The following is a 15,195-nucleotide window of genomic DNA, read 5'->3' as shown; positions in this document are numbered from 1 at the left end:
TCCACCTTATTATTTATTTCATAAACTACATTGCTCATCTTTAACGTTACAATTCAAGAAAACTAGTAACAGTCTTTCATTTTGCTTTATTTTCTTGATGCATTTCTAGTATCTGGTTATATTGCATTAAGAATTTCTATACCATTATAGAAAGGAACTCCAGTAGTAACTTATTATATCGTCTAAAGAAATGTTGAAAACAGTAAGGAGACATGAAAGGAACAACATTTAATAACAATTGCAAATCATGAATTCACAACACTTTATATAAATTGAAACACATTGCATGTCTTCAAATATCTTCCTAATTATTTTTAGCTTGAAAATCCGTGTCATATATGCTTCATAAACACATATACATTAGGGTTTAATTTCTAGACTTATCCTAACTATCACTACTATTTCCAAACACAAAGAATCACACATGGGAGATAACAATATCACCTGGGATATGGAAGATGAAACTATAATTGTTCTTAGCCTCTCCTATTATTCTATCCAGTTCAAACTAGTAATAGAAAGTCTTGAGAGAATATATATATATATATATATATATATATATATATATATATATATATATATATATATATGAATGTGTAATCATTTATGATACCTTCTTTTTGAATGATCAAAAGTGCCTTAAATTTATTTTACTGACTTTTGAAATTATTAAATAAATCATGGTACTTGATTCATAATATGTGAACTTAGAACGTGAGATCTGTGTCTTGATCCTCTCTGAGTAATAAAAGATTTTGGGGAGGTTTGATTTGAACTATAATTACGTACTACAGAACTGCTTCATGAGAAGGTCACTGGCTCTATAATTCACACAGAACTGGGAGAGAAGTTTTCCAGTAGAAAAAGGTAAACACCTGGATTCAGTTTCTCCTAGCACCATTCCATCTTGGACTGAGACAGTCTGACATCCAGTCTCTAGACAATTTAGAAAAGTAGCTGAAAATAATCACTCATATTTTGAAGAGATGTATCAGAAGACAAGGAAAGAATTATGTTTATCTAACATTTTTCTCATGTATGCTTAATAGATAGATGCAATGCTAATGCAGATTGTAAATAATTAGCTTTCCTACCTTCTATGAGGTAACATAATGCATTAAGTCCCTATCTGTGAAACTGGTCAGGCAGATACTGACCACCATCTTTAGTTACTGCATAACTAGCTTTAATATAAATACTCAATTTTCCTGGATAGGTTTACCTTCCAATGCTCTATTTAAATGACACCTTCAAAATAGCACAAGTCACCAAGGAACTATTTATCTTCTCTTCCTATTTCTCCCATCATTTATACATCTTGTTTGTTTTGATCAAACCTTGAAATCCTTGGTATGTTTGGATGATTCTTACAGATCCATAATATTGAATTAGGGAATGATTACTTTAATATTTAACTTTGAATACTATGCAATCAAGCACTCTACCTCCCTTTCCCCTTCAAGACTGAAATAGTCCAAGGAGTGGTAGCTCTGTGCTATGGCTTTCTCTATACTCACCACCTAAAACATCATTTCAATTTGTCACTGTTGAGTAGCTTTTAGTATCACATTAACATCTAAACAATATCTTCTTTGTGTAGTTAACACCCTGCATGTATTGATTATTATTATTATTATAGCTGTTATAATATTTTGCATATTATTATCAGCTAACTTTTTCAAAATGAGCTTCTAAGTTAAGTGCTAATTTTAAATGCTCTCCATTTTCACACAACCATGCTGTTTATTTCTCTGCTTTCATATACCAAATGTAACTGTGAAATACTCATGAGTTAATTATAATGATCAAGCAAAGGATTTCTTAAGGTAATATAGAACTATTTAAGTAATTTATAGATGAATTTGTTAAAATTCAATAAACATTTTAAGTCTAGATGTGGATTAGAGATTTCATGGTTGTTTTCATGTAGCATTATTAGTATTTTATTTAAAAAATGTTATTTCATCCTCCAAAGGAATTTTGTAGGAGAAATCAACAAAAACCAAATTTAAAATACAATATAGAAATTTAGCCAAATTGGACACAAAAAGAAATGCACTGAATTTATGAGATCATGTTAGACTTCAGGGCAATTAGTCAGTTAGGATGGGCCAGACACACATGGCTAGTGCCATGTCTACTGTGGCACAGTAAGATGTAGTTGAGCTTGTGTCTTAAGAACCTTTGTTTTCTAACAAATCCTTGTTAGAGGCCCAGAACAAAGAAAACTAGCAAGGTGGCCAGTAAAATCGGTGGAAACTATGAAAACACATATTTTAGTATGAGTCTTCATATGTTTTGTGTTGGAATGATAGAATACTATATTGTACATTGGTTAGTGAACAAAAGTCATTTTGGTCACTACAAGGCTATAGCAGCTGGGAAATTGAAAGTACAGAAACCTCCTCTGACCTGGTTCTTAACTGATTATTGTGTTTTGTGACTCTTCTTGGGTAGAAGACACAGAAGAAAGGCTCTAGATTATGTGTCTACATTCTGTCTTTAACTTCTATTGCATTGAGAATAGTTATTTTATTCTGTTTCATTTTGGATTGGAGGGATAAATACAATCTATGACAGTATTATTGAATGACTGTGTAACAGAGAAATGTCTCAATAATGAGAACATTTGATTATTTGGTATAAATTATGAGGTATATCCCGAGGTTGGCATAGTTGGAAAGGAATTCCAGGTAAGTAGAAAGGTACAAAGATGTGCTGGAATATTTTTGTGGTCATGCTATTTGACTCTAATTTGGTGTTAATTTTTAAAAAACATATGCTGTAGTGTGGTATATTATAAAGTCTGTATTATTCAATTTAATTCAGTCTAAATATTAAACTATGCATTTCTCACCATGCTCTATGTAGAATGTTATCATCTCCAGCCTAAATAAAACTCTAAGTATGAACAATAACATTAGTACCTTCCTTTTTGTTCTACAGTACCTCGAAGGCATAGAGCTTCTTTCTGTCTATTATTATTGGCCTGTTCTTTCTACTTCATAAAATGGCCCCAGACAATCTATTGTCTTACATTCCTGTTCCCTTTCACTTACAGTGTTTCAAGCTCTTTAAAGTCATGATTCATTCAGGACTTTAAGCCTCTTTATTACAGAATAATTTTCCATTTTATGAAAAAAGTATACCTTATCTATTCATTCATCAGTGAATGAACATCAGGGTTTTTTTATTTCAAATATATGATATCATGAGTACTTATTTATTACTCTAAAAAATTTTATGTGAATGCATGTTTTTTTATTTTGTGGGTATATCACTAGAACTGAAATTTCTTGGTACATAATAGCATAATAGTTTATATTTTGAAATATTTTAAATTGTTTTCCAGTCTGTAATTTTTTAAAATACCACAAAATATATGAAGATTCTCATTTGTTTAGATCATCATAATACTTTCATTTTTAATTGCAATCATTCTGATCAGTGTGAAACATTATTTCACTGTAGATTTTACTTAAAGATTTTCTTAATAATGAAAGATAAAAATAGTATTTCCCATGCTTCTTAGCCAAGTGTGCGTCTCCAAAGAAGAATGGCTATTTCTAGCTTTTTGACATTATAAATTACATCATTTGACCTTTTTATTGTTAAACCACACTAGCTTTGATGTGCACTATCTACATGTTTTCCATATCTTAATCCTTTTTCTGTGCTCTATTCAATGTTTCTAGACTTTTTGTAATACTCACTTTGGTAATTTGTATGATAGCCTGGGATTTTAGTTTCTTATCTAAAGAAGGGTAACGTTTTTTAAATAGTAAAGTTTTAGTCTTTTTTCCTCAATATTGATACACCTTTATCTTTTATATTTACTACCAATAGACTGTTTAGAATTAGCTTGACAGAATGACTGAGGAGTTACATATTTTAAAAAAAATTGCCTCATATCATATGCAATTGTACACTGCCTTATAATAAAGCTCTTACACCTAAAGCTTATAAGTATTTGCTTGTTTCTGGGATGTCAGATGTATTACATTGATTGGAAGATCTACAATCATGACAGTAGTGCACTATTCAAACTATTAGAGTATTACAGTGAGATTCATGTGGGTGGTGGTCAGGGTCTTCATTCTGCCATTTCAGGTTAATTCTCATTTTCTTGGATCACATACTATGCATGAATATAGGTTCCTTGGGGTATAATAATTCATGTGCAAGGAAATTTAAAAGAAAACCAGAAAGATGATGATAACAGTGAGTTCAGAGATTGATCAGGAAAGTATGTCCACTGTCACAAAGGTCTTCACTGGTTCATGAGCATAGATGCCTCTCTTTTTCTGTACATCTTCAGTTTCTTTACATAAATATTTTCAATTCTGAGTCAAATGTCTAATAAGGCTCCTGCTTAATATCCATGTCAGTAATTATGTTTTTATCATGTTGTCAATGAATTCAATATTTATCAAGTTTGACTTTAATCTCCTATTCTAAAATTTGCTGAGCATTTAAATGTTTCTTCAAATTCCTTTCTATAATAATTAAAATTTTCTATACTGAATATTATATTACTAAGATGCTGAAATAATGCCGTTTCTTCCTTTACAATTAAAGGTGCTTTATTTCAGTGTCCTATTTACATTCTTGATCTAGAATCTATACTAATACATTGAATAAATATGTCAAAATTTCTTCATTTATTAACTTATGCTGAAAGTTTTCCACAGATATTTGAGAGGTACTGGATGATGCTGATATTTTGATATAAAGCAATATTTAAAAGATAGTAATGAGGTGCCATATAACTCCATTCAATTTACTATATATATTTGTTGGATGTTCATGGAAAACAAAAATTCATAGATACATTAGATATGTATATGTTTGTCACATGTTAAGTCTTGAACTATGAACACACATGAAGAGCTGTTGGAAACAGGAAAACCACAATGAAAAAACTTGAATTCAATATCACACACCACTAGCACAGATATAAACAACATATTTTCTTGCTTCCTACGTAAAACATCCAGGTGTAAATGGCAGACAGAAATCACTCCACAGTGACTGAATTCATCCTCGCTGGGTTAACAGACAAACCAGGGTTGCAGCTGCCCCTGTTTCTACTCTTCCTTGGAATCTACCTCTTTACAGTACTGGGAAACCTGGGCATGATCATCTTGATCCTCCTCAGCTCCCACCTGCACACCCCCATGTACTTCTTCCTCAGCAGCCTGTCCTTCATTGACCTCTGTTACTCTACTGTTATTACTCCCAAGATGCTGGTAAACTTTGTGGTCAAAAAGAATGTCATCTCCTATCAAGAATGTATGATTCAGCTCTATTTCTTCCTTGCTTTTGTTATATCTGAGTGTCATATGTTGGCTGGAATGGCATATGACCGCTATGTTGCGATTTGTAACCCCTTGCTCTACAACGTCACCATGTCTTACCGAGTCTGCTCCTGGATGGTAGGTGGGGTGTATGCCATGGGCTTGATTGGTGCAGCAGTTCATACTCTGTGCATGCTAAGAGTGGTTTTCTGTAAGGCTAATATAATAAACCATTACTTCTGTGATCTTTTCCCATTAATGGAGCTTGCTTGCTCCAGTACTTATGTCAATGAGATAGTACTCCTGTGTCTCAGTGCATTCAATATCTTTATTCCAACCCTGACCATTCTTGGCTCTTATGTGTTCATCATTGTTAGCATTCTCCGGATCAAATCCACTGAGGGCAGATTCAAAGCCTTCAGCACATGCAGCTCCCACTTCTCTGCTGTTTCTGTCTTCTTTGGTTCCCTGGCATTCATGTACCTACAGCCCTTCTCTGTCAGCTCCAAAGACAAAGGAAAAGTGTCCTCTGTGTTTTACACTACTGTTGTACCAATGCTGAATCCCATGATCTACAGCCTGCGGAACAGGGATGTTAAACTAGCTCTAAATAAGTTATTTCAAAAGAAGTTTCACGTGTAGAGAAATATTTACCTTCAAAAACATACAGATTATGACCAATAAATTTTATTTTATAACCCTATTCAATTAAGCTCCAAACAAAAAATTTTTGGTTCATGTCAAATAGTACCATCCACATCAGAAAGTCTCAGTATATGTTAGTGGAATACACCTCTCATAGCTTCTTCTGAAGACTTCAGCAGCAGCAGAAAAAGCCTAACTTTTTTGGCCTATTCTTACGATAAATTCACCTAGAATAAGTCATTTCTACATTGCCTTAGAAACTTCTACTTCATGATTCCGGTGAGCTTCAATGCTTTTAAAAATGTTTTTTTAAGTAAATAAGCATGTAGATTTAAATAACACGTTACCTCTGCTCACTTTATTATTCTATGTTCAGCACAAAAATATTTATTCTTCTCAACACTAACTTTATCTATCTATCTATCTATCTATCTATCTATGTATCTATCTATCTCTCATCTATCTATCTATCATCTATCTATCTATCATCTTTCTATCTATCTATCATCTATCTATCTATCTATACTTAAAACCTGATTCCCTTGTATTTATTATTCAATCTGAATCCTTTATTAGGAACAGAACATTGGTAGCTTTGTTGTCAACTACATGACAAAACACCTCTTTGTTGTGTCTCCTCTATTTCATTCTGTAATATCAAAATTAAAAACATGAAGAGAACATTTTTTTAAAATAATCAGAATAAAGGCCACTGATTTTGCATAGTCCTTGACTTTTCTTCATTCTTATGTTTTCTCTTGCCTTACAAAACTCTGTTTTTCCATTGCAATTGCTTCTTAAAACTCGATGACATGTGGGTCATTTACCATATACTAGTTCAAAATTATATATATATATATATATATAGCTTTGAAAAATTAAAAACAACATAAATGGGACAAAGTTTTAAGTAGAAAAATATGAATGCTCGAATTCAATTTCATCTATAACAATTTTAGCTTAGTATGTGTCAGATCATAATAAACTCTAGTTTTCAGAAATCATAAGAATACAATCACAGTAGCAGAAACCAATCATATATATTCCACAGTGAGTTTACCTCAAAAGACAGGAAATCACTTTCCTTCCCTATTTCAAGCCACACAATTTCTAGGCATGTGTGGTAGTTTCATAGGAATGGCCATAGAGACTCAAGTGTGAATGCTTAGTCAGTAGGGACTGGTGCTACTAGGAGGTATGGTGTTGTTGGAGGAAGTGTGTCATTGAAAGGATAGGTTTGGAGGTTGCCTGTACTTAAGATACACTCAGTGTGGCATATATTCAGCTACTTGAGAAACAAGATGTAAACCTCTCCTTTCCTCAAGCACAGTATTGCCTGCTTGCAGCCATGTTTCTCACTGTGATTATAATGGATAAACCCCCTGAAACTGTAAGCAATCCTCAGTTAAATCTTTACATTCATAAGAATTGCCATGGTCATGGTGTCTTTACAGAGCAATAAAAGCCTGATTAAGATAGCATGATTAATGATAATTTTGATTTTGATGATATCATAAATTGAAACTTATTAGCTGTCTGTATAGGAAGATGATATAATTTATTTATTTTTTTATACTTTATTTTAAAAAACAAAGATAAAAATTTTAAACATTTTTGCATAAATGTATACAAATACAACTGTGTCAGTGCTTGGCTTTTTTTTTTTTTTTCTTTTTTTTTCTTTTTTTTTACAATGAAGAAAAAGTAAATGTAACACAGGGTGTTACCTGGAATTTGTCAATGTGTTCTTGGTGGGTAAGGATTGAGCATGACTTTGTTGTTGTTGTTGTTGTTGTTTTCTTTTTTTCTTGGACTTCACACAGTCTATGACTTGTTTCTGGGGCAGTGCGAGCCTCTGGGATTAGTATCCCACTATCAGTGACTGCATACTATGTCTGTTCTTTTGTGACTGGGTTATCTCACTCAGAAGGATATTCTCTAGATGCAGCCATTTTCTTAAGAATTTGGTTAAGTCATTGTTTCTGGTGGCTGAGTAGTATTCCATTGTGTAAATGTACCACAATTTTTGTATCCATTCATCTTCTGAAGGACATCTGGGTTCTTTCCAGCTTCTGGCTATTATAAATAGAGCTGCTATGAACATTGTGGTGCATGTATCTTTGTTGTATATTAAAGTGTCTCTGGGTTATATGCCCAGAAGTGGAATAGCTGAATCTTCGGGTAGTACTATGTCCAATTTTCTGAGGTATCGCCAGACTGATTTCCAGAGTGGTTGTATCAGTTTACAACCACACCAACAGTGAAGAACTGTTCCTCTTTCTCCGCAACATCTCCAGAATCTGCTGTCATCTGAGTTTTGGATCTTGGCCAATCTGACTGGTGTGAGGTGGAATCTCAGGGTTGTTTTGATTTGCATTTCCCTGATGGCTAAAGATGTCTTGCACTTCCAAAGATGTTTCTCAGCCATTCGATATTCCTCAATTGAGAATGTTTTGTTTAGCTCTGTACCCCATTTTTTAATAGGGTTGTTTGATTCTCTGGTGTTTAGCTTTCTGAGTTCTTTGTATACCTTAGATATTAGGCCTCTATCTGATGTGGAGTTGGTAAAGATCTTTTCACATTCTGCTGGCTGCCGTTTTGTTTTCTTGACAATGTCCTTAGCCTTACAGAAACTTTGCAATCTCATTAAGTCCCATTTGTTAATCTTTGACCTTAGAGCTTGAGCCATTGGTGTTTTGTTCAGAAAATTGTCTCCTGTGCCTATGTGTTCTAAGGTTTTCCCTACTTTCTCATTTAATAGTTTCAGTGTATCTGGTTTAATGTGGAGATCTTTGATCCACTTTCACTTGAGCTTTGTACAAGGTGATAAGAAAGGGTCTATTTTCATTCTTTTGCATGCTGAGTGCCAGTTGGACCAGCACCATTTGTTGAATAGGCTGTCCTTTTTCCATTGAATGTTTACGGCTCCTTTGTCAAAAATCAGGTGACCATATACATAAGGGCTCATTTCTGGATCTTCTATTATATTCCATTGATCCACGTGCCTATTTCTGTACCAATACTCTGCAGTTTTCAGCACAATTGCCTTGTAATATAGCTTGAGGTCAGGGATAGTGATTCTCACAGATTTTTTTTGTTGTTGAGGATGGATTTCGCTATTCTAGGTCTTTTGTTATTCCATATGAAATTGCAAAATGATCTTTTTAACTCAATTTGTATCATTGATCATGTAGATATTATGTGTAGTTCCATTCATTTGCTTAATAACTTCAAAAAGTCATTGCTTTTAATAACTGAGTAGTACTCCAGTGTATAAATGTATCACATTTGTTGTACTCATTCCACTGTTGAAGAACACTGGGGCTTTTTCTAGGGTCTGGCTATTATAAATAAGACTGCTATAAACATATGGAGGATGTGTTCTTGTTATATGTTGGAGCATTCTTTGGGTATGTGCCAAATAATGGTATTGCTGCATTTAGTTCCTGTTTCAATGACTGGTTCATTGTTAAGAGTTGGGTCTTTAAGACTCACACTATTATTGTGAGAGCTTCAATGTGTGTTTAGAATTTTAATAATGTTTCTTATAAGAATGTGGTTGCTCTTGCACTTGGGGCATAGATATTCAGAATGAGACTTTATCTTGGTGAATATTTCCTTTGATGAATGTGAGTGTCTTTCCCCATTTTGTTTGATAACTTTTGTTTGAAAATCTATTTTATTGATTATTAGATCCGCAACTTTAGCTTTTGGGGGCACATTTTCTTGGAAAACCCTTTTCCAGTTTTTTTTGAGATAGTGTCTGTCTTTTTCACTCAGGTATATTTCTTGTGCACAAAAAAAAACAAAAAAAAACAAAAAAAAAAACTGTTGGATTCTGCTTGCATGATCAGTCTTTTAGTTTATGTCTTTTTATTGAGTCTGTTTATGTTGAGAGATACTAAAGACAGATGATTGTTAGTTTCTGTTATGTTTATTGTTGGAGCTGCTATTATGTGTATGTGATTCTCTCCTTTTTGGTTTGTTGTGATATGGTTGATTTCTTGTTTTCTTTTTCTTTTATGTACTATTCTTGTGTTGGTTTTCCTTCTGGAATTCTGTGTAGTCCTGAATTACTATATCTATAGCTAAAATTTGCTTTTTCTTGGAATATCTTGGTTTCAACATCTATGATGATTGAAAGTTTTGTTGGGCATAGTAGCCTGGGCTGGCATTTGTTTTCTCTTAGGGTCTGCATGACATCACTAAAGGATCTTAGGGATCTGTTGAGAAGTCTGGTGTTACTCTGATAGTTCTTCCTTTACATGTTTCTAGGTCATTTTCCCTTACAGCCTTAAATATTCTTTTTTGTTCTCTGTACTGTTTTAATTATTTTTTGACGGGAGAAATTTTTTTCTGCTGAAATATATTTAATTCCCAGCACTACAAGATATATTTTTGTGTGTCAAGCAAAGTGAAACTATGTAATGTTTATAGAGTCACGGGGTATATATTTAGCAAAGTTCTTATAACCTAATACAGAATTATTTCATTATTTTAACTAAGTAAAATAAAAATGATTCCCAAATCTACATAAGTTTCAGCAATTCTATCATTGTCATGAGTCATTAGTAAATTATTTTAGAAGTGTATATTTTAGTTTCATTTTTGAAATAAATTATATTTGAAACCAACTGTATAAACATAAATATCACTGCACAAGGTGCAATATGGAGTGTCTATCAATGAACAGAGAAATATTGACCGTCTTTACTTGTACATGATAACCTTAGTAAGCAGCAAAGAGAATTTTCTTTGTTCAAGTGGGAAACAAGAGTAATGTTTACCACATGATGAGAGATATGGACATAGTTAGTGGTTTTTCATTGTGTAGAATTATACAATATTATCAAATGAATAATTTATAAGAATGATGCTGTATGATATAATTTTTGCCATTAACAATGTGCAATTTTTTACTCAAAACTTAAAGAGATAGTTCTCATATTAAACACTCAGAATATAATATATAAATTAAGGCAAGTAAACAAAAAACATAAATTGACATAGAAAGACTTTGGGCTATGATGAAAATACTATTCTGATTGTCATCATGATCTCATGATGATTTGAATATAAAAGAATGAATTATATCATAGAGACAGTAAGTACTTGCCATCTATTTCATAGCCTTTATGTTATCTACTCAAACAGCTGTGTTAGCACAGAAGTTTGCTAATGAACATTTCTCTCTAAGAGGTGTCAGAGGTTAAGATGCAGAAGGGGATTCTCAAAATTCCCTATATTGCAAATGTCATGAAACCATGCAGGCAGTTTTGAGAAAATAAGAAGTTGCTGCCTTGAAAAAATGTTCCAGAATCTGACTTTAGAATAAGCTGGTCACCCAAGTTTGATCAAAACTCCATAACTGATGTCAAAGCCACAAAGACTGTGGACAAGAAAATCGAGCTTCTCTGGTATGATCAGTTTTTTGTTGAATCTTGTAGGAGGTAATAAAGAGAGAAAAGGCTAGGCTCACATTCACAAGCATTATAAAATATCATTAATAGTGAGAGGGATTAACTATCTTCCATGGGGTTTGTTTGAAGTTGAGCCACTCATTTGTTGGCCATTCTGTCAGTCTCTGTACCATCTTTATCCGGGAGAATCTTTTAGGCGTGACACATTTTGGGTTGAAGGTTTTTATGGATAGATAGATTGATGTTCTTCTACCTCTACTAGAAGTCCCACTTGGTTACACAAGATAGCCACTTAAGTCTTCATATGCCCTACTGGTAAGATTATCCTGTTGGATTACTCTAACAGATTCCCCCAAATTTCCATTGTCCCATCTCTCCAGGTACTTCCAGGGATATTCTTCCATTGATAACTGTTCACACTCCCAGACCTCTCCTACAATTCTTCTTCCAACACCTGATCCACATCCCCCTTTCCTCCTCTAACGTTTCTCCCATCCAGGTCCCTCCCCCATCTACCTCTGATGACTACATTGTTTCCATTTCTTAATTTTCTCTTTGACTTATCTTATTATTTAGTGTCTTTGGGTTTATGGACTGTAGCATTGTTACTCTGGATGTTATGATTAATGTTCCTTTATAAATGAATACACACCCTGTGAATCATTATAAGTTTTGGTTAGCTCACTCAGGATAATATTTCCTAGTGCCATCAAGATGTCTTTGTTTTTAGTAGCTGAGTAGTAATTCATTGGGTAGATGTACCACATTTTCCTTATCTGTTCTTCAGTTTAGGAACATCTAGGCTGTTTAGAGTTTGTGGCTATTACAAATAAAGCTTCTATGAACATATTTGTGGAAGTATCCTTGTGATATAGTGGGATATCTATTGAATATATGCCCAAAAATGGTATATCAGGGTCTTGGAGTAGATATGTTACCAAATTTTTGAGTTGGGAAATAAACTGCCAAAATTGATTTCCAAAGTGGTTGTACCAGTTTGTACACCTACCAGAAACAATGTAATGTTTCTCTTGCTTTACATCTTATCGGCATAAGTTGTGATTTGAGTTTTTGATCTTAGACATTTTGATAGGTGTAAGCTGAAATCTCAGAGTTGTTTTGATTTGCATTTCAGTGCTTCTTGGTCTTTAAAGATTCCTCTGTACTGAATTTTCTGTTTAGCTCTCAACTCCATTTTGAATAGGGTTATTTGGTTTGTTGTTATCTAATTTTTTGAGTTTGTTATTTATTTTTGATATTAGTCCACTGTCAGATGTAGGTTTGGCCAACATCTTTCCCATTCTCGACCCTAACATAACTGTACCAGGAAGCTTCATTGAGTACTAGATGAAAACAGAAACAGAAACCAAGAACCAAATATCAGTCAGTGCTCTGGTAGTCTTGCAGAAGAGTAAGGGATAGAACTGGTAAAGCTGGAGGAGTTAAGGAAATTGAAAGAAAACTAATGAAGTCCACTAACTTGGACCCATAAGGCTCACAGAGTCTGAGCTACCAACCAGTGCTGGACATAGGCTCAATTAACCATATGTGACATATATACAGCTTGGTTTTTACATGGGTGCCCTAATAATTGAAACAGGCTTCTCTGATTCAGTTGCCTGTCATTGGATCTCTTTATCATAATTAGACTACCTAGTTGGACCTTCGTGGAAGAGACTGTGTGTAGGCCTACAGTGCCAGAATATTCCAGCATAGGGTGGTACCAAAGGGGATCTTCCCCTTCTATGTAAACTGGGGAAGAAAATGAGGAGGAATTTGCAAGGGTGGTAATGGGAAGAGAAGAGAGAAGGTGGCACAATTGGGGATAAGAAGTAATAAATAAATAAACAAATAAATAAAAAATTAATTAATTAATATTGATAACTGTAAAAAAAGATAAATGAGATTTAAGTGTTAGACAAAATAATAGTGGTAGGAGTTATGACTACAATATATTTTAAAATGTTTTTAATTATTTTCAAGTACTGATTTATTTGAACTCATAAGCATTACTCAATTCACTGAAACATCACTCAGGATGATATTCTCTAGATCCATCCATTTGCCTAGGAATTTTGAGGGAGGATTCATAAGGCCCTGGTTACAACTGAGGAGCTATTTGGAGTTAATAGTTACTTGGAGACGGAGAAACTTTTTTCATTGGGTGTGGTTACTGGTACTTTGTCCATGTGCCAATGGATGGCAGGCACCACACCCATTCACATATGTTCAATACTAGTTGAGCTTGGGCTTTTGTTTTATTTTCTTTTGTTTTGTTTTTAAAGAAGAGGATATTTTATTGGAATGAAAATGTGTATTTGGTATCTGGGATAGTTTGGAAGAAATAATGGGGGCAAATATTCATTAGATATGAAATTCTCAAAACTAAAGATAAAACAAAATAAAATATCTGTAAATAAAGATATTTGGCTTCTTTTACCCTATTTGTATTGCCTTAATCTCCTTCAGTTGTCTTATTGCTATGGTTTTAAATACTAAATGCAGAAGAAATGGATAATCTTGTCTTGATTTTAATGGATATGTTTTGAATTTTTCTTCATTTAAGATGATATTGGCTGTGGACATTTATATAAATTTGTTTTATCTGGTTGAGGTTTGTACATTGCATCCTAGTTTCTCCAGGTCTTTTTATCATGAAGAGACACTGAATTTTGTCGAAGGCCTTTTGTATATTTAATGAGATAATTACATTTCTTTGTTTCTTTGGTTGTTGTTTTACTATACTTTTACTCTGTTTGGTTTGTGTGGTGCATTATTTTGATTAATGCATGTTGAACCATCCCTGCATCTCCGGGATGATGTCAGTGTAGTCATAGTGGATAATTTTTTATTTGTTTTTGAATTTGGTTTTAACGTACTTTACTGTGGTTATTTTGTATCTATGTTCATGAAGGATATTGGTGAATAATCTGTTTTATCAAGCCTTTGTGACTTTTGGTATCAGATTAACAAAATTGTTTCATAGATGACTTTAGAAATTTTCCTTCAATTTCTTTTTTTTTTTTTTTTTTTGGTGAAATAATTTGAGAAGCATGAGTGTTAGTTTTCTTTGATTTTCTGGAAAAATTCGGCACTGAATTTGGCTAGTTCTGGGCTTTTTTTTTCCAGTCATGATATTTTTAACTTTCACTGTTACTTCAGATGAAGTTAGGTGTCTAAGTTGTCGACTTGTTGATAAGATGGGAAATAGGAATGGGCTACACACTTTTGAAGCAGCCAGTGCTGCAATAACTTTGTGAAACCTCCAGTATTTTTGTAAATGGGTAGAAATGGGGTTATCACATGATATGACAAATACATTTAAATATATACCTAGGAGGTGAACATAAAAGAAATAATGTTAATAAGATGAACAATCTTAATACATGATGCATACACCTAACCCAAGTATATATCATTTAATGAATGAAAGAATAAATTCTCATATTGACATATATCGAAATTTATTCTGGTTTTTATACAATATGTATGAATTACTATTCGGTGTAAATGAAATTTAAAAGTATATTGCTACACATAAGGAAAAAATCAACATGAAACCTTTAACTTTATGGATTTTTCATGATTAAAAGTACACACACACACACACAAACATACACACACACATAATAGTAAGATTTATCTTTACCTCAGGTTCATAGTGAATTAAAGAACTTTCTTCACATTAATCTAGAATGTATCTGATTGTTAGTGATAAGCTTGAAATTGTAAAATGATGTTTGTATGTATTCTAAGTCAGCTTGTAATTAAAAAAAAAAAAACAGATAATGGATTTCTCCTTTCCTCACATCTTAGCTAATATTTTTGTTTGT

The 15,195-nt window shown here is 33.1% G+C and overlaps 1 protein-coding gene across 1 annotated transcript in view; it reads left to right on the top strand.

The window, feature by feature from the left end:
* Positions 1-5,003: 5,003 nt before the first annotated feature.
* Positions 5,004-15,195, top strand: part of LOC308431190 (olfactory receptor 8G50-like) — a gene marked incomplete at both ends in the record, with an annotated part of 46,320 nt that continues 36,128 nt past the window's right edge. Inside the window, one exon of the mRNA XM_080930556.1 lies at positions 5,004-5,935. Within this exon, the coding sequence (XP_080786682.1) occupies positions 5,004-5,935 (932 nt within the window). The remainder of the gene's footprint in view (positions 5,936-15,195) is intronic.

Source organism: Micromys minutus (assembly GCF_963924665.1).
Source record: "Micromys minutus genome assembly, chromosome: 16".
Classification (NCBI taxonomy): Eukaryota; Metazoa; Chordata; class Mammalia; order Rodentia; family Muridae; genus Micromys; species Micromys minutus.
Note: the sequence above shows the minus strand (reverse complement) of the source record. Positions and strands in the feature narration are given on the sequence as shown.